Source organism: Sceloporus occidentalis, unplaced genomic scaffold (assembly GCF_023333645.1).
Source record: "Sceloporus occidentalis isolate IW3139 unplaced genomic scaffold, rSceOcc1.0.p SCAF_101, whole genome shotgun sequence".
NCBI lineage: Eukaryota > Metazoa > Chordata > Lepidosauria > Squamata > Phrynosomatidae > Sceloporus > Sceloporus occidentalis.
The window spans coordinates 2221876-2247094 of NW_028317081.1; the positions used below are offsets into that span (position 1 = coordinate 2221876).

General features: G+C 39.9%; 1 protein-coding gene across 1 annotated transcript in view; it reads right to left on the reverse strand.

The window, feature by feature from the left end:
- Window positions 1–25219, reverse strand: part of LOC149283788 (tetratricopeptide repeat protein 33-like) — a 134593-nt gene that overhangs the window by 54235 nt on the left and 55139 nt on the right. Inside the window, exon 2 of the mRNA XM_089497334.1 lies at window positions 18587–18668. Coding sequence (XP_089353460.1) covers window positions 18587–18668 — 82 coding nt within the window. The remainder of the gene's footprint in view (window positions 1–18586; window positions 18669–25219) is intronic.

Consider the following 25219-nt stretch of genomic DNA (forward strand, 5'->3'; position numbering starts at 1 on the left):
TCCTTCATCACATTTTTCACATTTACATAAAAAGGGCCAACAGCCGCCTCCACTGAGATTATAATTATCATGTTTTTATGTATATAGCTCCAACAATTTACGCAGCACTTCTTACAATACATATTTTCAAGGGGTCTGACAAAATTAGAACAGACTAAGAGAATAGGGCTGGGCTCACAAGCTTACAATCTACAGATAAAACGGATCATTACATTTCAGTTATCTATGGACTAAATGTTTAGTGTTATATCAAAAGGGGGTTTATTCGCTAAAATTGGAGTTGGAAGGAGAGCTTGCTGTAGTTTTTCTACTTTATGAACTAATATACAGAAAAAGGATGTGACCTCTCTATTCGGTGAGGCGCTACGAAAATACTATATAATATAAAAAAAGATAATATAGCTTGTGGTCGTTTGTTTAACGGCGAGGGAGTAATCCGGTACACTCGTGTTTGTACACTGAGCCGTGTAACACTTGTATGCTTGAAATGCTTTTCTGAAGTGTTAGTGCATTTTAAATTCAACTTTCAAATCAAATTGGATACATAGAACGGTTTGCTTTCTTGCTTCTTTGATTCTTTTCTTTTCTTTTATTATACATTTTATTATTATTATTTATTTGTTGTTACATTTTTATTTTTATTTTTTTATATATAATTTTATTACCGCATCACAATCCTTTTTCTGTATCTTATTTCTTGGTTTTGGTGTGAGTGGACTTCACTGTTAGTGAGTGCAGCTGAGTTTCACAAAATTACTCTAATCAACATTTGTGATTTTTTATAATTTTTTTTATATTTTTTACTTCTATAATTTAATCTTGAAATAACTCAATTGAGGCATATCACTTAACCATGCTTTACTAGATTACAACAGATCTGTCACATTTTACACATTTACTGTAGTTTTCTACACTAAATCAATCCATGTGACTTTGTTTAGAAAGTAAAATAATATAAATCACAACCAAATCCTTCCCATAATAACTGTGGTTAATGAGGAGGAACCATACTGCTCATCAGTGACAATGTCCTGACCTGAATTAAATAATGGTAGGGAAGCTGCCCTTTGCAGCATGGGGGGCAGGTATATCTGCAATCAGCATGGGGGGCAGGTAGGGTAAGTGAGATGGACATCAGTGTATGGTACCGGTGAAGAATCCACCATACTGTGATCTCTAAGGGCACACAGAATCTTCCCTGTGATGTAAGGGCAGCTCTACAAGTGACCTTTCCTTCTAGGGTATGTTAAAGCAATTTAAACATCAATGCCGTTGGAGGCTTTGTACCAAAAATAGTAAAGATTCCTGCTGCGTCGCCAAAAGGCACTTGAAAGTTCTCATCATGATTAAGAGGCGATATTTATCCACCAACAGTTTAGTGGTGCTGACTTCGCATGCAGTGATGAATCTTGACCTCAGGAGTGTAGGATGCACCATAGCGAAACAAAACATGGAGCGATCATAAAACTCACCTGCTTACATACAGGACCGAACTGGGAATTAAAGTCAGCCCTGGAAATAATTGAATACCAGCCCCATATTTTATGGTGCCATTGGAGGGGGGGGACACTGTCGGGTTCACGCCCCAATAATTTCTCTTTAGAATAGGGACAAACCCTGCATTTTAAAGTATATTTGAAAAACACATTAGTCAAAAGACACATATTAAAACACACAGTTCCTAATATCACTGTAGCCCAAGACATCATGTAGTAGGCTTACTTACAAAACTATTGTAAGTAAATAAATTACTGAAAACAAAATATATTTTCAATGGAAAAGGTTATTTCACAGTAGGTAATAAACTGCAAATAAACTTGAAGCTCTACTAAAAATAGCGCTAAAAATGTAAGAGGGAGGTGAGCTGCATGGATTATCCAAGAGTGAATGTGTGTATGTAAATATGTGTAAGTGTATGTTGGCTGTGTCTGTCTGTAAATGTATGGTTTTAGATTGTGTGTGCATGTATGTTTAGGTGTATGGTATTAGAGTGTGCATGTATGTATGTTTTTGTGTGTAAGTGCTCAGTGTTTGAGTAGCTATATATGTATGTATAAGTGCAGAGTGTTGGAGGGGCTGTGTGTGTGAATGTATGTGCATGGTGTTACAGAAGTGTGTGTGTATCTATGTTTAAATGCATGTCTATGTAAGTTTGTATGTATGTATAGGGTGTTAGAGTAGTTGTATGTATGTGTTGGCGTGGACCTGCCCCTGACCTTCATCATACCCCCAACATCCTAATTCATTCCAATATCCAACCACAATCATTATACTCTAACCACTATATTCTTATAACTTCTCAAGAAACATGTTCCACAGTGTCACCTTTATCTCCAAACAGTTGCGAGTGCCATCTTTGCCCCCCAAACAGCTCGTCTGTTGTCTCTGTGCCCCAGACAGCTTGTCTGTGTCATCTTTGCCACCACAGCTTGTGCCCCCAAACTGCTTGTTTGTGCAATATTTGACCAGAAACAACTTGCCTGTGTCATCTTTGCCCCCAAACAGCTTGCTAGTGCCAACTTTGCAACCAGCTTGCCTGTGCCATCTTAGCCCCAAACATCTGCTGGTGCCATCCTTCCCCAAAACCACTTGTTATTGCCACAAAACAGCTTGTCTGTGCCATATTTGTCCCAAAACAGCTTGTCAGTGCCCCCAAACAGCTTGCAAGTGCCATATTTGTCCCCAAACATCGTCAGTGCCCCCAGATTGTCTGTGCCATTTTTGCTACCAAACAGCTTATCAGTGCCCCCCAACCAGTCTGCCTGTGCAATTGTCGCCCACAGTGGTCTGCCAGTCTGTTCTTGCTTTGCACATGTGCCAATCAGCACCACGGCGTATAGGAAGTCACATCCAGTCTGGCGCTGACCGGTATATGCGTAGTATACGTAATTATACGTGTGGCCACTCCTATTTTCTATCTATTCTATCCATTGGCAGCCGAGACTATTGCCACACATATAATTAGATGGCCGCCTCAAGACTGGCCCAGGGGAGGCAGCCTACCGGGACATCTCACGGAAAAATGTTAGAACGACAGGTCATAGTCTTAAACTAGAGGCTCCAAGGCTTAGATGTAATGTAAGGGCGTTCAACTTTACAGAGAGGGAGGCAATCTGCATGCAATAGTCTCCCAACAGAAGCGGTTGAGGCTAATACAGTGGGGAAATGGTTTTCATCTGCTGTTGTAAGTAAATAAGTAATATATTCATTTACCCGAATTACCTGAATCTTTAACAAGAATATTCACCTACTGATCCTCTGACCTGTCTCTGTCTCCCTTGGTGACCTGGAAAAATCCTGGAATTTACAATGTTTAAGTTGCATATAATGTAGCTTGCAATTTTTCATCACTGATTATTGGTAGCAAAAGATGAGAGCGTGAACAGTGGATCACCATTGCTGTGGTTACCACACACTATTCTTCTTAACATATGTCTGTGTAGGTTAACAATGACTAAGAAAGCTATATTCCATAGCAAAAGAGTTGAAAAATAAAGGATCAGAGATAAGTAAATTTCTGTGTTGATCAGCAATTCGTAATTTGCAGAGTACTTGGCCCAAAGTGACCTGATGTGCACCCAACATCTGCTGCGCTCAAGATAATTCTGCGGTTAATGAGTCTTATTACCTTGGACTCTGTTCAACTACACACTAGAAAGGGACTTATTTATTTTTCTACATTTAAATACAGGCAGGCAATGCAACAAAAGGCATAAGTAAAAAAAAACCATAGGTGGTAGTCAGAGCAGAGATGATTTTCTAAAATAAGCCGTAATAGGCCACTCGATTGGGACCATTGCTTGGAGTTGTTTATACTTAAGCTCCTGCTTGTTCACTGGTGTCCCGTGGGCCGTAAAGGTCTGACACACATGAAATCTCTATCTGGTTGGGAGGGAATGGCACTGATGACCTTCAATTGCATCTCTTACCCGGTGGGCTGTCAAATGTACTGCTGGTCAAACTACACCTAAAATTTGGCTACGTGTAGTTCTAGAAACCAAAATCATCCAAGGCTTGCAGGATATGAATCATCAGGAAAGAGTAAGTAATGTCCAAATGGACATAAATTTTAAAGTGCAAACTACAAGAGGAAATAATGTTTTAGAGGGAGGGAAAATAGAAAGCACAGGATCGTAATAATGATAAAAAATGATGGTCTGAGGCTTAGATGTAATGCAATGTGTGAAGTACCTTTTCAGCCTTAAATCAGAAATGATAGAAGTCAATGCTTTCAGTGTCTGGGGTCAGGCCAGTTTTTACGGTTTTGCTATAGTTAAATTTAGCTGACAAATCTATGCAGAGTGTATTCATTTACTAGGGGAACATATATTAGTTTTGGGACAAGTTATTTATAGATAATCCATACATTGTATCATGATAAATGGATTAAAATACAAAAAAAATAAAATACACAAAATGTTCCCCCATTATTTCTAAACCAAATAATAAGTAACTTACATGGACACTTCAGCCCTCATATGTACTTTCATGCATTCAATAACTGTGTGGTCTCCTTTTCTTCTCACATTTTTGTTGCGATGTAAATGCACTGGATGATTCTCTAACCCTCCATAATATATTTCCCCGTTTCCCATATGTAGCTATTTTCTGTGCCAGAGACGTTATCAACCGATGTTACATTCTATTATCATATGCCTTCCAGTACGCCAACCAATTTATGTCAATACATTCATATGTGTTTGTCTTTTTAATTTTTTTTTTACCTTTTTTTTTTTTTAAATAAAGCAGGAAGGGTGTACGGAGAAAGGACATGTGATGTCACAGTCCCTGATCTCTGCATGGTGGCAAGGATCAGGCTTTCTTACCAGCATGCGGGACAGCCAATCTCACATTATATCAGCCAGCAGCATACTGACTCTTTAAACACATAACTTCATATAAATGTATGTATAAAGCATCTGACGGAAGGCTATTTCAGCTGTTTTCTTTGGCTTTGTGTTTATCTGAAGACAGTAAAAATAGATAAATAGATAAAAGATTTTTCTTGAAATGTGAAAATATTGCCAAAGTCTTTCCAGTTTTAAAATATCTCCAGTTCACAGATCACTATATTTTTCCCCATATCTGTTGCTGGAGCTTTATATTTTTCAAATTTTACTATATCCAAAAACAGTTTTAGGCGGGTCCCCTTCCAGAACATGAGGATTTGATGGTTTTGAAAATTATTTTCTTTTGCTGTTTATCTCCTGGATTCCCAAGCACCCAAAATGCATTGGCCAAGAAGAATGGGGAATGGGTTAGGGTGAACAGGTGAGGAATGATCGGCACTCCTTAGTCCATAGGCTTCAAGGAAGAGATATATGGGGTTCAAGACTCCATTGTCCTATCATTTTTTGAATGGGCCGGAAGGTACTTTATTGGCATAGTATGTTTTTATTATAAAGTTAATAGATTTGGGACACCCTAGGCCTAAAATTTATTTACAGCAGGGCTTAGGGTTAAGAACACCTTGTCATAAGTAGCACAATCTACCATGGAACTTCCTCAAAAACCCACGGTTGAGGGAGGAAAAGCAACTGGACCTCTGACCAGCCAGTTGGTTTACAGTCCACTTAGTCTGACATAGCTGGCTTACCCCTGGATTTATGGGTATTTGAGAGAACGCTTTTTTTAATTTAAAAAAAAAAGTATTTTAAGTTTTAATATTTTTAAGTCATTTTAATTTATTTGAACCCCCTTTGACAACACGATGGTAGGGTAACCAGACATCCCTGGTTTAAAATTATGTCCCCGGATGCAGGGCACGATTAATGTTCCCCTCCTGCAGGGGCCCTGCAGCTTACCTCATGGGAAGCAGGAACCTAGCAGAGTCACATGACTTTACGTTCTGCAGTTCAGGTAAGGGGGTGAAGGAGGCTGTATGAACGAGTATGCCTGATTGAGGGAATGAATGAGTATCTGTGAATGATTAGTATCTGTGAATGAGGGAATGAATGAGTATCTGTGAATGATTAGTGTCACTTAATGATAAGTGGGGGAGCATGGCACAGGGAGGCTGTAAGTGATGTGCATGCAGGGCGCCATGGTAGCAGGGGTGCCTGCCCGGGACTTAAAACATCGGGTTTTTTTTGTTTTTTTTTAAACTTTATTTATCATTCATGTTAAATAAAGTTTAAAAAAAAACAATAAAAAACCGATGCTTTAATCTAAGTCCCGGGCAGGGGCGCCGTGAAGCTTCTCGTGAAGTTCTCAGCAACCGCTCGGCGTCCCTTACTCTCCGTGACTCTGTCGCGGTGCCGGCATCTCATGTTGAGCGCCGGACTATTCCGGCGCTCAACATGAAATGCCGGCACCACGGCAGAGCGAGAAGACGGATGCCTCCCGCTCTCACTGCAGGACTCCGGCAACAAGGTAAGTGGGGGGGGGGGTGTAGTTTGAAGGGGCAGAGGGGGGGGTGTAGTTTGAAGGGGCAGAGGGGGGGTGTAGTTTGAGGGGGGGTAGTTTGAAGGGGCAGAGAGGGGGGTTAGTTTGACGGGGTAGTGAGGGGGGGGCGCCAGAGGAGTAGTCCGCACAGGGAACCACAACGCCTAAGGCCGGCTCTGTGTGCATGTATTGGCTACTTGTGCATGATAGGATTGTGATTGCTGTATTAAATATATATGATTGTTAACAGCAATCACACTCCTTTCATGCCCAGGCATACCCAGATTCCAGCATGTACTGGCTGACTTGGCATGATAGGAGTGTGATTGCTGTTATATATATATATATATATAGATAGATAGATAGATTTTTTTGTCCAATTTTGGTGTGTTACTTACTTTTTTTATAGAGAGATAAAACCCTGAATACACTGCATAAATAGTTTGAAGAAAAAATGCTTATTTTACCATTTGCCAATTTAAAAAGATGTCCCCGGATTTTATTTTAAAAATCGGGTCACCTTACACGATGGAGCAATACTAAAAGGGTTAATGCCTCTGTTTAGAGTTGTGTTCAGTAGCACCTGGTGGGAAGTTTACACCTAAATGTTAAAGTTAACTAGAGGTTAAAGGCATGTATTTCAGTAGAAAGCACACGACCATGTTGAAAAGCAGTGTAAATCTTCCACTCCATTATAATAGATTCCTTTTCAACACCCACTGTTTTTGAAACATGCGCGGGCTGTTATAGACAGCTGATGTTGCATTGCTGACTGCTGTTTATTAACTGCCAATGCCTACTTAAAACTTTAAAGGGTCATTAAATAAGGCCCCAGATGTGCTCTTTGCTGGGAAATGAACTTTTCTGAGCTTAACCTTCTAGAGAGTAGAGATTCCGCAGGATTCTGGGTCCTTAATATCCTCCCACAACTTTTACATTCTGCGCAACATTTCAAGTAGCCTAGGAAGGCAACAGTTACAGCACAGCTAGGGCCAGGTTTTTATAAAAACCTTCTGATAGTCTAGGGCAGTGATGGCGAACGCGTGGCACGCGTGCCGCTGTTGGCATGCCGAGCTGTCTCTGTGGGCACGCCGTGACTACAGTCATACACGGCGTCGGCTCCCGCGGACAACATCTCCCACAGTTCTCGGGGGAGAACCCTCCCCAGAGAACACTGAAGCCACGCCCAGGGGCGGGCTGGGCCGGGGGGCAATTGCCCCCCAGGCCGCCCGAAATCTAATCTAAACGGCCGCTGGGTGCTGATGCCGCCGGCCGGCGCTACTTTAATACTTTTTTTAAAAATTTAATATGGCAAGCCGGATCGGCTATTTAATGAAAAAAAAAATAGTATTAAAGCAGCGCCGGCCGGCGGCATCAGCACCCAGCGCCGTATGCGATGGCCGCCAAGTGATGGGAGCAGTGTGAGGGGTGAAAGCTCCGCCACCTCGCACTCACCTTTCACCCCTCACGCTGCTCCCATCACTATGCGGCCATCAGACTGCTGAAAAACTTATCTAAACGGCCGCTGGGTGCTGATGCTGCCGGCCGGCGCTACTTTAATACTTTATTTATTTATTTTTAATATGGCAAGCCGATCCAGCATATTAAATAAATAAAAAAAAGGATTAAAGTAGCTCCGGCCGGTGGCATCAGCACCCAGCAGCCGTTTAGATAAGTTTTCCAGCAGTCTGATGGCCGCATAGTGATGGGAGCAGCGTGAGGGGTGAAAGGTGAGTGCGAGGGGGCGGAGCCACTTCACTTGCCTTGCCCCCCAGGCCTTAGGCTGCCAGCCCTCCCCTGGCCACGCCCCCTCGTTATTCAGGTTTAATTGCAGTGTTGGCACTTTGAAAAAAATAAGTCGTTTTGGTTTGCAGTTTGGGCACTTGGGCTCAAAAAGGTTTGCCATCACTGGTCTAGGGCATGGAGAAGAAGAATGTTTATTTCTTTCATTTAATTTAGATTTTTTTCCAGTTTCTATAGAAAATATTGCGACTTTTTAAACACTCATAACTAGCAAACATATTAAAATTGAGTAATCCCTTTTATCTGTGATTTAAAGGGAAATTCCCATGAATAATATTTTTATTTGATCATAAAATATACAGTAAGAAACTCCCTCCCTGACCAACAATGGGGAAAAAAATGCATATTGGCTCACAAATGCTCAATAGCCTCTAGGATTCACGAAAATGCATACAAAGCACTCACAATGTGGTGCTGGACTAGGGTCCACATCAGTAAGATTTTTCCGGGGAGTGATCCGACCGCCACGAGAGCCTATTGTAACATTAAAACTTTGAATAAAAGTTACATTTAAAAAAAATACATACAGTAATGTGGGTTAGCACTGAAAAAACTAACCTTTAAAAGAAAATCCTTTATCTGCAGAGGCTGGTGGCTGCCATTTTTGTCAGTCATATGTTCTATTGGGTGAGTTTTCCTGTTCAAACACCACACTGAGATGATTCTTTATGGCAATGTTAATGGTTAATGTGTCCAATACAGTGATTAAAACTGAGCCATTCTATTGCTTACCACATGGCAGCATATTAAGGAGTCAGTAGCTTTGTAGAGCCGACTGGGCTAAGATAACAGAGCTACGACACATACAAACGCAAGACCTAGAACTGTAAAATCTGTAACATTATATAATGCAGAGTATGGGTGTATACATGTTAAAACATACAAAAAAGATTAATTTCACTAATTGTTTATGGTTATTTGTGTAAGCATCCGTGTTTGTCATGTTTTTAGCATGTACACACACATACTGCTGTCTTAACTGCAATCCCCGTGTGAGATGTAAGCTTGAGCCTAGATTTCAAATGAACCTAAATCCTTTTTCAGCCAAAGACTTTTAATGGTGTTTACATTAAATGCAGATTTTTTTGGAACTCTAAAGCGGAGATTTGTTTTGTATTTTAAATGTAGTTGACACTATTAAATCTCTATCATTGGAATTTGCTTTGAGTTTTGAATTTGACTTAAATTATTCATATAGAGAGAGGAAAACTCAAATCCCTTAGAGGGGGTGTTACTGTAACAACTAAATTATCAATCAAAATTACCTAGAGCTTAGACTTTTTTTTCTTTCTTCAAAAAGATATTTAAAAGTTTTTAAAAAAAAATAACAGTTAACATTTTAAAGATTTATATCAGTAGACTGCAATCTGTGACTAACTATGATATATCCAGCAACCTAACAGGGGAGAGATTATTAAACAAAGTGAAATAAATGTTTAAATTCTCTGATCCATGGTATCCACATAAAATTGATTTAAAATACATACACTATATGACCAAAAGTGAGTGGACACCTGACCATCACATCTATATGAGCTTGTTGGACATCCCATTTCAAAACCATGGTGATGTCCCCATCTTTTCAGCTATAACAGCCTCCACTCTTTTGGCAAGGCTTTTCAAAAGATTTTGGAGTGTTTCTGTGGGAATTTTTGCCCATTCATCCAGTAGAGTATTTGCAAGGTCAGGAACTGATGTTGGATGAGAAGGCCTGGCCCACAATCTTATTCCAATTCATCCCAAGCGCGTTGAGGTCAGGTCTCTGTGTGGCCGGTCAAGTTCTTCCACACCAAACTCATCCAACCATGTCTTTAGAGATATTGCTTTGTGCACTGAGGCACAGTCATGCTGGAGTTGGAAAGGGCCTTCCCCAAACTGTTCCCACAAAGTTGGTAGCATTGTCCAGAATGTTCTGGTAGGTGTTCTCTGTGCATCCACCAAACCCAGAATCATCCATCAGGCCTCCAGATAGTGAAGCGTTGATTCATTACTCCACAGAACACGTTTCTGGTGGTGTGCTTTACGGCACTCCAGCGGAACACTTAGCATTGTGCATAGTGATTTTCAGCATGTGTGCAGCTCAGCCCTGCAAATGCATTTCACAAAGCACACAGTGCTCGTGCTGATGTTGCTTCCAGGCACAGTTTGTAATTCTGTAGTGAGTGATGCTACAGAGGCAGGGCCGGCCCGACAATGGAGCCGAGTGGAGCAGGAACATGGGCGGGAATAGAGTTTCTTCATACAGTGCACGGGCGCCACAGCAGTAAAGCTACAGGACCGTGTTAGGCGGCCATCGGGCCGCATAGATGCCTGCACTGCCACCCCCGACCAGGGAAATCAGCAAGAGGGGTAAGTGAGTGCTGGAGAGTGAATGGGCGAGTGAGTGAAGTTTGTAGTAAGTTAGTGTTTAGTGGCACAAATGGCAAAGGTAGGCTGATTAGGGGGGCAGAGGTGGCACTGACAGGCTGATTGGGGGTGGCTGAGATGGCACAGGCAGACTGATTAGGGGGCAGAAGTGGCACAGGCAGGCTGATTTGGGTGGCAGAGGTGGCACATGCAGGCTGGTAAAGGGGCAGGGTTGGCTCAGACAGGCTTTTCCAGAGGTGGCACAGACAGGGCGCTTCAGGGGCAGAGGTGGTGTAGACAGGCTGCTTATGGGGCAGAGGTGGCACAGACAGGCTGCTTTAGAGGCAGAGGTGGCACGGGCAGGCTGTTCCACGGGCAAATGTGGCACAAACAGGCTGCTTTAGGGGCAGAGGTGGCACAGACAGGCTGATTCAGGGGCAGAGGTGGCACAGGCAGGGTGCTAAATGGGCAGCAGTGGCACAGCCAGGCTGGTTTGAGGCCTACCACGTAAATGTCTGGCTTAGTATATAATAATAGGACTAATGCTGCACTACTGTCAATGTCTGGGTCAGTGAATAGTAGTGGGAATTATGCTGTACCATATCTGTTCGGAAAATGTTCAGAGGCAGCTGCAAGATTGTGATCTTCCCAACCAGCCCTGCTCATTGGGCGCCCCTGTGGGCAGTGCGCACCCAGTGACCATGAGCGCTGGTCTGGGTAGGAGGTGTCGGATGAGCAGGGCTGGTTACGGAGATCACCCTCTAACACGTTAGGGAGCGTGAGGTCTGGCACTTCAGACCTCGGCTCCCTAATCACTATGCACCGGCAAATTACTGCAGGTATGTATACAGGCAGCATGTGGGGGCAGTCGTGTATAAGGGCAGTGCATGTGCATATGTGTGTTAATGGGCAGGTGTGAGTAAAGGCAGCATGTATGGGCATGTGTTTGTAAGGACAGTGTGTGTATATGCATGTTAATGGACAGGCTTGTGTAAAGGCAGTGTGTGTGGGCAGGTGTGTTTATGGGAAGTGTGTAAGTGCAGTGTAAATAAAATAACATCTGTAAAAAAGTAGCTTAGGGCACAATTTTCCATTCCTGCATAAGGCGAAAAGGAGCTAGCTACGGCTCTGGATTTTATACAACTGTTATCAATGTTTGCAACTGAAACACCTAAATTCAATAATTAAGAGGGGCGTCTACATAATTTTGGTCGAATAATTCATATTCTGTTTATTTTAAGCTAGAGACACTATTACTATTTACTGTAAACAAATGCAATTTGCAAGATACAGGAAAGGTGACCAAACGAAGCTGTTCCTTGGCAGTTCTGCATGAATCCAGCCTTGTCTTCTATTTCAGCCTTTTATTATTATTTCAAATCATATTCCTTTGTTCCTTTTTCTCTTGTTTGAAACTTGTTTGGAACTATACAGCTGTTTTTGGCATCACTTCTTTAAAAATCCCAAGAGCCTCTTTTGGTGGCTGTTTGTACAATGGTTACGTCAACACATAATTAAAAGAAAACTTTCTGTTTTTCCCCTAAATCATGTCACAATTAACAGTGGTTTTTAGTTATTCTACAAGTAATCTTATATGAGTTTTACAATATTTTCTCCAATATTTATATATTTCCATATGTTGTGCACTTTAAGGTATAAACCGCTTTACTTTGACCCTTTCAGCTCTGGTGGCAAGTTCTTGTTACATTTTCCATTATACAGATTACATATAGTGATTCTTTATCTACCGAATGATACTATTAACCCCATTAATCATCAAAGACATTGCGCCTCTGCAAACCTTAAATACCTGGGCATTTTTGACAGATCCCAATTAACTGAAAAGGTTAGTGATGGTTCTGATCAAAAAGTATAAGAACACACAGTGCATCGCAGTTTGTTATGTATGGGGCCCATGCTGACCCCTGTCCGCTGCTGAAAGCACCTAAAATGGGCACGTGTGCATTAGAACTGGACCACGGAGCAATGGAAGAAGGTGGCCAGTCGGATGAACCATGTTTTCTTTTACATCACGTGGATGGCTGGGCACCAGGATGCTTCCATGGAGGCCCCACCTTGCAACTTAGAGGACTTAAAGGATCTGCTGCTAACGTATTAGTGCAGATAACACAGGCCATCTTCAGAGGTCTAGTGGAGTCCATGCCTCGACTGGTCAGGGCTGTTTGGGCGGCAAAAGAAGGACCTACACAATATTAGGCAGGTGGTTATATAGCATGTTGTGTTGTGTGATTGTGCCACAGGGAGATCTCATTGTGTTATTTAATGTACTGTTCCAAACAGATATGGCCCCATTTCTTCACAGGCCATGTACTCTCACACTCGTGGATGGAATGTCCTCCAACATGGCCAAAGAGGAACATTTTTACTTTGGTTAGCGGTGTGAATGGGGGTAGGATTTCAGTGAGACCTGTTCATTGCTATATTTTGTGTTTACATGATTCAGGAGATATGTTTTATTCACATAAATTAGTTATTCATTTATTTCTACTGTTTATATAAATAAAGCTGCAGATCATTGTAATACAGTCATATTCCCAAAAATGCAGAGCTCTCAGAAAAGGGAGGAAAGATGGACAGAGAGGTTTGATTCCAAAGAGGGAAACATGGGAGGATAGAATTATACTCAAGATCCCTGGAGCTACAGGAGCCCCTCAACCAAATGACCAGCTATCTAGCAAAGGTGACAGGAGCTACAGAAACCTTCACTAGTTACTTAAGTGTACATAAGAGGAACAGCCCCCCAGCAGAAGATGTAGAGGTTAATACAGTGAGAGAATGCAAACATGCATGGGATAGGCATAAAGCTATCCTGAATCTAAGACAAAACCAAGAACTGATTTAGATGAGCCGAATGGTTTACTCATTTACCATGAACATTTATGTTTCTACGTTTAACTAGGACAGAGTCTCACAGAAGTGTTGGGAGAATAATTCCAGTAGGAGGAAAAGTGATCATTGCAATGATCTGTATGAACTTTGTGACCTGGTATCTTCCTGATGCATGTACTGAAAGGCAACTTATCTATAACTATCTTTACGAACACAAACGCACAAGACAGTCAAACAAAACTTTCACTATCAGTCCTTACGAAGCTTCTATATTCCGTCCTAGAAAAGAGGATAAAAAGATACTGAATTGAAATCAATGTTTTAATCTAGAACAAAAATCTTTCCCAGAGCAGATGATGCTATTAGGAATACTGCTGCCTGCCAGCACAGCTTGACTCATAAGGGCTGCATATTTCTTCCTTTACTTCTTCAAGTGTTTTCCCTTAAATGTTTTTTTCTTCAACATAAACCGGCCAAAAGCCGAGTTTATGGTACTTTACCCCTGCGAACCTCACCGCAGGTTTCTTGTTGTGTGGTTTCTGCAATTCCATGGATGATTGTTTCGTTATAACCATATTTTTTAAAAAAATTAAAAAATCTTGAAATGAATAACATGCCATACTTTTACAAAGAGACCAAACAATTGTCACTGCTCAGTTTACAGTTTTTCCGGCAACAGGGTTTCAATTTACAGATGGGTTTTACTTACTGGAAGTCAGTACAGATGTCATTTACTGTATGAGCGAGTTCCTTTAATACTTGCTGGGATGTCAGTTGAACCCATCTCTTTAAGCAGCTTCAACATCTCAGGTTACACATTCGGTTTCCATCCTTACACGGAGCATAATTGTTCCAAAATATTATTAAAGGAATGCTTTTAACTTCACTTTTTGTGCCCAACGTGACACATTACAGCTCTGCTTTTTATATACAAAGCCTGGTTTGTTAGCCACTGTGGCTGAGTAGATGAATAGACTCACGTGTCCCACTCAATGCGTAACACCAATGAATAAAATGTAAGTTATCATAACAGTTGTAGGTGGAACTTGCTCTTAGAACAGGCATTTGAGAGAGAAAAGACACTTGTTGCATTCGAAATTAAATTTAAACTTTCTTTCTTGATAACTTATATGGAATCAAAAACAATCATTAGACCTTACATTCTCTTTTTATTGAAGATTCTGAGGATCAGAGGAGGGCTGGGACCTTCTAGCCTGGCTCTTCCTTCCACTAACACACAAAATTCACACACATACACACAGACAATCATTCTAACACATGCCCTTACTCTGACACACACTCACTTAATCACTCACCTTGCGTACAAAGTGATCGCGCTATTACAGCCTGGTCACGTAACGATGCATTACATGACCTCACCAAGCCCTGCCCATGCAAGAAGGGTGGCCCTATTTGGAGAATTAGGACTACCCCGGGGAACTGCCTAACCCTGTTGAGGATATTCTCAGTGGAACAAAGGTTGATCATAACCATGTGAGGTATTCAATAAAGAGCTGTCTTCACCCTACCCAGATGACTCAACTTGAAACATAAAACACTGTGAAGCACAAACTGCAAGGACTTTCATCTTAAAGGTGTTGTTCCACCTTCTCTGTAGAATTTAACACATATGTAACTAAATTCAGCAATATATACATAAAACCCAAATATGTATTTAATTGCCAGGGACACTTAAAAATGTCTTCCTGTATAAAGACCATAGGATAGACATTGTAGAATGCAAAACCATAGCAGAATAATAACACAACACATAGTATTACTGTACATAACGGTTCCTGTTATAGGTCAAAAAAAAAGAGGGACTTTGGAGGGGGGCAGAGAGATTTGGGTGCCAAAAAGGGACCTAGGAGGTACTGAATCTGTATCATTAAACATGGATATTTGCATACCCTCAGCAGCTTTGCAAAGTTCATCATGCAGACAACCAGTCTCAATTAAAACAAATGTTGTTAATTATATTTTATTGCAGCATCACACAACTTCATCATAAGCAGAGTGCGTATGCGGAACATTACATTTGTAGTAAAACAGCCCTCAACAGCTTTACAATATCTCTCAAATTAAATACATTACGCTGTATGCCAAGATTATACAGTCAACAGATGCATTTTCATTTTCATAAAAAAGACAAATCATAAAAAGGAACAAAATGGAATAAAAAAAAAAAAATGGACAAGATAAGAAGGAGAAACAGAAAGGGGGGCAGAGAGGAGAGCGTCTTAGCGTTACGGCTCTTGTCTCCCTTCATCGCCCCATAAAACCAATAAATCTCTGCTCTCATGCAGGAGGAACTTTGTGTTCCATAAAAGCATCATGCCCAGATCTCTCTTCCACAATGGGAGCAGAGCTCAAACTACAGCAGGAGAGAGTATGAAATGAGCCAGTATCTCCAAGGGGATGATCGGGCTATCCAGCTTTCCTATTCAAAGTCTAAGTCTGCCCTCCTGCTACTCTAATACTCTCATAACCCAATTAAAATTTTAACAAACAGTTTGAAAAACTATTAGTGACAATACATAGGGATAGAATAAACATCACATTACTAGGGCTAAGGAAGGTCATCCCAAGATGATTAGGCGTATTTATCTTATGCTGAGAATTGAATTTAAGTTTTAAAAAGTTTACGAAATACAAAATTCATAAAATTATTGTTAGTTCATTGAAGTAGGGCTCTTTTCTCCTCCTTTAACACTGGCTTTTTTTCATGTTTGTATTTTATTTTGTATATTTTTCATTTTAAGCATTCTCTACAGAACCTCACAAAAAAAGGTAAAACTGACGTAAAATAGACTTCAGAATTCACCAAAACAGAAACAAAAATAAGGGGGAACAAAAAAGGCTTATCTTAGCTATCTGAGTTTTAAGATGAGAATGTTATTGAGTACAGGAAAATTTACAGCACTGCGATAAGGTTAATAATTATTAAAATAATTAATAAAATATAATCATGCTGGTGGTATATAAGAAAAAATAACATAATTATCAGCAGGACCACCATATCGGTTACATGGTGATAACATTACTCTTAAACCTTTGCACCAAGATCACCTTCTCTACCCCACATTATTATTATTATTATCTTTTATTTATATAGCAACAACATATAATAAAGCTTAAATATTTTTACCCAATATTATAAATGTCTATTGTGCAGTTACCCTCGGCTTACTGTAACCATCATAAAACAGGGGAGAACATGTAGCCATCCTGTTTGGCAATCATTTAAAGGAAATGTAGAAAGTTAAAAACTACCATATACTTAATAAATTAAACACAGAATATTCACACCAAGCTGTGATCTATTGCCTCCAACCCTATCAGTCTCAATGCAAAGGTTTCAAACTCCTCCACGCAAACTTTTCAGGAAGTCAACTCTTTGGGAAAACTATGTGTGAGTAGCTGTTATCATTCTGTTTTACAGGAAATATTTAAACTTTAACAAATAATGGAATTATCCCTTATGGGAAGAAGTAAGAACCAGGGATTCCTTCTGCTGGGCTTACAGAATGTAACCATGGCCCTAGAAGTAAATTGCGGTGGGAGTCTATAAACAATCCAATTCTCTTTGTCATTTCTATTTCAGCTATTTTAATTTGCCTTAATTACAAAATTTCACTTCTCATGTCAGATGATTCTCATCTTAAAGTGCTCCATATAAATCAGCTTAGAACACAACAAGGTTTTTACATGTGTGAAGAAAAAAAGAGAAAACAGAAATATTTTGAATGAACAGAACAAATTAAAGGTGCTGTTCAATTGAACATTAATTTCAGTCTCTAGCATGTTAAAGGGACACTCCAGCCATCACATGTACTTTAATGTATATGACAGCCGAGTGGTTCCCATTGCAAATACTAGAAGCACAATAGCAGGCCCAGACTGGCCATCTGGCACACCAGACGAGCCACACGCTCACCGGATCTGCTGCTCCACCGGCTGGATATGCCCAGCCGCATGCTGCACGAGCATTAAAATGCATGCATATGTATATCAAGACGTACGCTGCGCTTATATCAGACGGCCTGATCGCCAGTCTGGCCCTGCACAATGGGGTTGGACCTTTATAACGCATACTGGAGTTGGGAAGTTGAAATCTGCAACTTCAACTCTTCGGTCGTTTCCGGGTGTCTCTCTCCCTCCCGGCAACTTGTATAAAAATGGCAGAATGCTGAACCACTTTACTAAGCTGAAACGGGCATCACATGCACACAATAGTCTTATGTGGGTTTAAGAATCCGTCACCATTAGACTTGTAAATTTAAAGTGAATTAACTCATAACAGAAGGCTAACAAATGTACACAAGAAGCAACATAAATCACTGTAAGAAGACAGCAGACGACTCCGAAGGCTCCAGTTATCTCCATTAAAAGATGATTTAAACTAAATAAAGAAGTTCCAAGTATAGAAAGCAAATAAAGAATAAAACAGAGAAGAGGGCAACACAGAGATAAAACCAATTCCTGAAAGTGGAGGGTTGGCATGATCACTGCTGTACCAAATATAACACGCATTCGTAAAGTAGATTACCAATGTCATGATCATTTCCCTGAGAAGAATAACCACACATTAACTGTATCAGCTTCCACGAATAATTTGCAGGGAAAAGGCAGCACCTCTTCATTTTTGGACTAAACCCCATAGTAGAGTCCACTGGCTAATGTGTTTAATGAGCCGTACATCGTGCCAATACTTTCCAGGTATCATCACACAAATCGGTACAGATAAGCGTTACACGATGTGTCTCTACATCTGGGAAAGTTCAGACATCCTTATCTATGGTTTAATATGTAAAATTCTAAATGTATCTTCTCAGTTCAGTGGTTATGTTTCTATTCTCTGCACAAAGCCATACAGCTTCACAATAACAATAGTGATACAACAAAAAGTTTCCACCTTTCATGTTTTTTAAACGAGCATGCATCATCTGATCTGGAGCTTTCTTCAGAGACATGAACAGCCATTATAGGGGACAACCTGGCTGCAATGTTTGCAGACTTTATGTAATAAATGCCCAAGATCAGCACGTTAGTCTCATTGGAAGGAAGCCATTTCTACTAGAATTTAAAACCCAAATCGTATGAGTATTAAACACTGTGCAGAGTTATAAGAATGTCCAATACTGTCAGCATAAAAGTGATCGAGTAAGAAAATCTTGGGTTACAAAAATGAAACACAGCTCACCTGTGACTTCATGTCATACAAAGCTGCATCCTCTGGCGTTAACTGGATCGCTTCATCCCATTTTCGTACTGCTTCCCAGTGTCTAAAAACAGAAAACAGGGTTGTGTGAGCGTTCGTGGACTAAGTGCCTATTGTCTGTGGCCGAAGGGTGCAGAAACGTTTGTGGAACATCATGCAGCTTAGATGTTTTGATGGACCATAAGAACTGTATAAAGCCAAGGAGACGATATTGGGGATGATGTATAAAAAGTAAATCTGGTGCAAAGTATGAAATGTGATCTTATCACCAAAGCAGCTCGTTGACACACTCATGCTCACACACAAACATAGTGTGGTCACGTAACATCACATTACTTGACTCTGCTGCATTCCTGCCTCCCCAGGACAGTCAAGGTCGAACTGGCCCTTTGTGAAGATTTTTGTGCTCGGAGAAAGAGGAAAGTGACCAGGGAAAGCAATGCTACACCCAGAGACTCAGGATCAAACCTGGAGAGGTCCTAGGTATGGACATCACAGACACCAGAAACTGTTGAATTACATTAACATAACCCAAATACCTGTATATATATATATATGACAAAAAGACCTCTAAACAAGGCATTTGGGAGGAATAATCAGCATATTTTATCACTTTAATTACCTTTTTATGCTTATGCTTTTTATTTTTGTTTTCCACGGCTACATTTGTTCAAGCTATATGTAATGTGACACATCTCAAGCAAACCGGACTTGTTCAAACCCTATATTTTAATTTCCGCTATACAACATTTTAGACAATATATAAATCTTGGCGTCCAAGGGAAAGCAACCTGGGGTAAGAAATCTGTTACTGGGCCTCTTTAAAAAGCTCATAAATTGCTCACTTTTTTCAAGAGCACAGTATAAATATTTTGTACATATTGATGAAGCCTGTCACACAATCTGTTACTTTATGGCCTTTTAAACAACAAGATTTGCTACTGTTTCTAGCAACAAAACAACATTACGGGAAATCCACTCTCAAACGCTGGAGGTCTGAGACAAAAACACAAACCGCATTTAGTTTGGCTGCTTATAAACACATCAGTTCAACTCGACCAACATAAAAAATCACAGTAACACAATGGAAACATTCTCACGTTTCACTGGAATCAGATTATATTTAGATTTATTACTGCAGGAAAGGCCAATTATATAATAATTAATTTGCCGCAAACATACAGGAGATTATTATAATTACCCACATGTGGATCAAAGGCAGTGCCAAGGTCCAAAAGTTGAATTATCAGGAACTGTAACTTTACCAACAGATCAATAAATCAGGTTACATGAAACCGAAATGTGCGAGGAAAACAAATAAAAGAAGCTTTGGTTTTTGTGCAATTAGAAAGTGACTATCCTTTCTAGATTTAGGTTTCTCAACCATATATACTACTTTTCAAAGGTTCGGGGTCGCTTAACAGTTTTCATGGAAAACTAGGACATTTCCAGCTGTAACATAATTGGAAAAGGGGTTTCTAACGATTAATTAGCCTTATAAACTCAAACTTGGATTGACCCAACGTGCCATTGGAACACAGGAGTGATTGGAGTTATAAAGGACCTCTCTATGTCTGTGAAGATATTCCATTACAAATCATGCATTTCCAGCTACGATAGTCATTTATTAACATTATTATAGGACCAAATTTGTAGTTCTTTAGAAAAAACAAGGACATTTCTAGGTGACCCCCAAACTTTTGAACGGTAGTATATACAAGAACCAAATGGGACCCTCCAGCCATTATATGCGCATTAATGTATGTGACAGCTGAATGGTCTCTTTAAATTTTCATGAAGTCCCTATGAGAGAATTACTTTTAATCCCCTTTTATGTATTTTCCTCTTCTCCAGCTATTTGCAATGCAGGAGATGGGTTCCTGCCACTGATTGGTTGCTTGAAGGGGCAAATGGGAGAGCCCCTCATGCATTTACAAAAGGGACACCATGTAAATTTAAAGGGACCACTTAGATTTTATAATTTGATAGCTAATATAATTTATTTAAAATAAAAAAATGGAAACTTTTTTTGTCCTAAACGCAATAGTGGCTGCTTTCTGTATTCGCAGACAGCAGTGATTATGTTACATGTAAGCTGCACAGCAAATATTTTCACAGGAAGTTTTGGAAAAGAATGCCAAATGAAGCTCTGTCCCAAACATTTAAAAAAGGAGAAGATGATGACTTTTCACTCATTACTGATCCAATCTATTCTACAGGGAGCATCTTGTCTGAGAAAATTCATGGAAAATACATTCTCACACAATTAGTCCCCAAACGGATAGGCAAAGTGTCCTGGACACAAGCCTCTGTAAAAAGGGTTGCGTATGGTTATTGTGCCTCTGGGGCATTTACCGAAATATTAATTGTAATGATTGTTACTTCTTACTGCTGGAACCCAACAGGTTCCATAGATCTGTCAGAATAAAACAAGGACTTTTTCCCCTACGTGGCAGGAATGCACCCCCTGACTTGGTACTTTGCTGGGATAGCTTGTTGTAAATATAATGAAAGATCTTCTACTCTCTACTAATCTTGCATTTCTTGGCTCTCCAAGTTGGTCAATAATTCAGATGATATTTTTAGTTATTTTCAGTTTGACATTTGTATCGTGTTGGTAAAGATGTTGCATTCGTACACTGAATTATTGCGCTCTGAATCAATGTATATGAATTAACCATAAACTACCGAGTTTCTGATCTGAGCCTACTTGTGGTTTATAATCTATGACTATGATTTAATCAGTACTCGAATTATATGATTAGCCTTCTCTTGAGGATTTGCATCACTTGTCTTAAGTCTTATTAGGAAAGTTAATACTAATATATATGCTTGTTATAGTGCTTCATTAAGCCGGAGGTATATTTGCTTGTCTTCTACTTTTGAAGGTTCTACAGTAATGCTATTATATTACAGTTACTGGGCATGTAATTAACCTTTTCTTTTTTGCCGACTTCACATAGACAATACATAGTCCTTTATCCACTGGGAATTACATTATATCTCGCTAATTTTATTTATTGATTTTTTAAATAAAAGTGGTTTATCACAAAATCAAGATCCTTTCTGGATTCCAAGTTCATGTTAAACTAACCCAGGCAGACACCCAGGGGTTAAGGGTTTAAACCAACATTATTTCGCTGAACATAGGAAATATTTCTCAAAAACCAGGGATCATAACATTTTGGGTTAAATCGTGGTCTAGGAAATCAATTTATATTTATTTCTTGTCAATCAACCTTGGTTTGTAAGAACTTAAGAAGCTGTTCATTTGTAACATCATTACTTGTCAAATGTATAAGCCATACATAAACATTTATCGGCAATATTCTTATCAAAATAAATAACTGGTTTCTCTAGACAAAAAGTGACTCGAAATGTGTACATATTAAATAAATAATTCTAGGTAATTATTTTGAGAAATGTGGTTTCCCGTTAAAATTCTTAATTCTGCTAATCCATCATTTACGTCCATAGACTAAATATTTGGTAACGTGTCCTTTTGCCACCTATGACTCCTCATCCCTGCTAAAATGACGGATCTGGGAATTTCCTCCAAGTTTACTAGTAAAGCCAAAGAATAAAATAATGATCTGATATAGTCAGACATTTGTGCTATTTAATACTTACATTGAGGCCTCATTAATATATATAAAAGTATTATCTGCATGTGCCACTGTGCTCATTAATGTATTTTTTATACATTATTGAGAAGTGGACTATTCATCATGTAGGCCTTTCCCATACGTCTGTTTAGATATTCTGGTGATAGAGAAGAAATTCCTTTAAAATGTTATAATCAATTTCCCAAGTCAGTGATTACCAAACCGGACACACATTAAATAAACAATTACCGGCAATCATCACATATACACCAGCAACATTATATTACATATTTACTAGAAAGTTTGCTGAAAACCGTTAACTCTCTAATATCCACGTATACCCGTAAAGTGAATGTCTTCCAATTAAGTCAGGCAGGCACACAAGCATTAATTAGTCTAGAAAGACAATTACATTTGAATGTTTAATGGTGTCAAAGGCCATTGATCCAGGTAATTACTGACTTAACCGACCCATTATCAGATCATTTGAATTCCCACATGACCAGCTAAGGATACGATCTTTCAAATATACCGAAAAGAAGACAAAACATAAAACTGCATAAACAGAATTATTTTGAAATGAATTTATTATTCTGGCCTCTCGGAGAAGTTTTCACCCTGGGAGGCCTAGTTCACAGAGAAGCTGATGAAGAAAGAAGACACAAGGAGACAAGGATGAAAACAGAACACACCTTTCCTAGTCTCTCTCCTGCAATACTTATAGTAGCGTGGCTGGGTCTATCCCTAACAGCAGCACTTTTACCTCTTGGAAATATATCCCAACTTTCTCTACATTGTAAGCTCTTTAAGCAGGCCCCTTCTTACCTGTTGCTTCTATAACTCTATAAATCAAATTACGTTATGTACTACTTGTTATGCCCATTGTACAGCACTGCAGAATATGATGGTTCTATGTAAAACAAATAATAACTAGATGAGGCAAGAGAAGAAAAGCCAGGGAGGAATTGAGAGAGTGTGTAAATTTAGTGTGAGAGAGCATGAGTGAGTGAATGAGTGACAACAAATTGTGTTCCAAATGGAAAAAGCCCTCAGAATTTCATCCAAACCGAAAGGGCAGAAAACGGAATTTTAAAACAAATGGACCAAAAATGAAACTTGTCTGAATAGTTTTTGGTAGTGTCGGGTCCCGGCTGTGGCATTCACCTCCTTCCCGCACTGCGTCCTCCTCTCCACACGCGCCGCCAACATGACGACGCACGGAGAGGGGTCTGGCGTGGTCGACCCGCTTGCCTCTGGATGAAAGCGGTGCCGCAGTCTCTTTCCTTGCATCGCGATCCGCAGGACGGGTGGAGCAAGAGGAAGGGGCCGTCGCGACAAAGACGGAGGATTGTTTCCGTCTCTCGCCCGCCCTCTAGGGGCACGCAGGCGAACCAGACAGCTTGTTAAAGGGACAGTAAGTGTAAATCCCAGATTAATGGAATTAGGCACAATAATGATGTCAGAGGGGGTACCCCTCCCTCCTCCCTATAAATCTGTGCCTTTTCCTATTCACAGTGCTCAGATGTACTGTGCTATCAGCGTATTCACTACTGTGGTTATTTGCCTTCTCTATTTTGTCTCGTCGGATTTTGACCCTTTTCTTGTCTATCATTTATGTCCTGTTTTATCAGTCCTGGGTCGTGCCTTCAAAAATAGCTTTATGCCTACACCACGCATGTTTTTATTCCATTGACCTCTACCACTACTGATGGGAAACTGTTCCATTTCAATTAGTTTGATGAGACCAATGTATGGACCCAGTAGGCTTTAGGTTTTACAGGAAAGTTTGTCTTGGTAGCTGTAGTGATGTATGAAAGCTGACAAGTAGTGGTATATTTAACTTGGGAGCTGCCCTTGGCCTGACAGCCCTGGTCCTGGGTCATCCCCATCAGTGCGGAGCACCGGGGTACGAGTTCTTATGCAGACACTCTCTTTCCAAAAGGCATGTAGTGCAATTTATTGCATCCCAAGCATGCTGTGTTGTATACAAGGGCCAGTTAGGGAGATAATGTTTATGTTTAAACAACAAGAAGTATCACCTTTGACAATAAATGTCATCTCTATGGACCAGGCGTTATAGGTAATAAGAATGTTGACAATGCACGTTTTTACAATTAGAATAAACCTATGGAAGTTCATGTATATGGTGCTTTTTGGTTCTGCAGTCTTTGATTACTTAGTGTTTCTCTTTAGTTGAATGTGAAGCCTCCAGGGAGCACACTGTCACTGAATGAATCTGTAGTTTGGGCCAAATATGTGACACAGCCCACAAATAGTCATACAACCCCCATAATAATGCAACCCATGCTATTTAAATTAACAGACTATTTTATTGTGCCTCCCAAGTGAATACTTTCATTTTATTTCCCAGTTGTATCACTGCTATTTACTTTGCTCTGTTTGGTAGCTAACACACTAATTTGGAGCACAAATATTAATATATTTACAAGTCATGGTCTGGAACTGAGATAATTGGGTTCAGTCCTTGGACAATTTATCGTAGAGTTTGGTTAATATAATCCAGTCGAAAACAGTGGTGAAATCTATGTTGTTAATATATTCTTATCTTATTACCTTCTTAATTGTGAAGGTAATATCAGCTTTTGAACCATTTCCCCCTTACCACAGATCCTACTTCTGTCATCCAAGCAGCGCAGAACAAGAACTAGCGTCTTACGCGGGTCTGCTATGATGCCCAAATAATGTTAGAGGTTTGGAGACAAGTATCGAAAGACAAAAGGAAGACATTTCTAGATGTATAATCTATCAAGAAAAAGAGATCCATATAGCCAGCACCAAACGTGGACCAACTCGGGATTGGGTCTGTTATGGTCAGCGATCAGATCTCTCGATGTTGCCGATTTACATTTTAGTGTTGGCTTTCATGGACAGATATCTAGATATCTGTAGATATTATTTGAAGCAAAGATTATAAAAGGACAGTAAAAAAAATATTAGACGTTAAGCATTCAGTGATCCAGAGGACTAGAAGCAGCCGTGATTACATTTA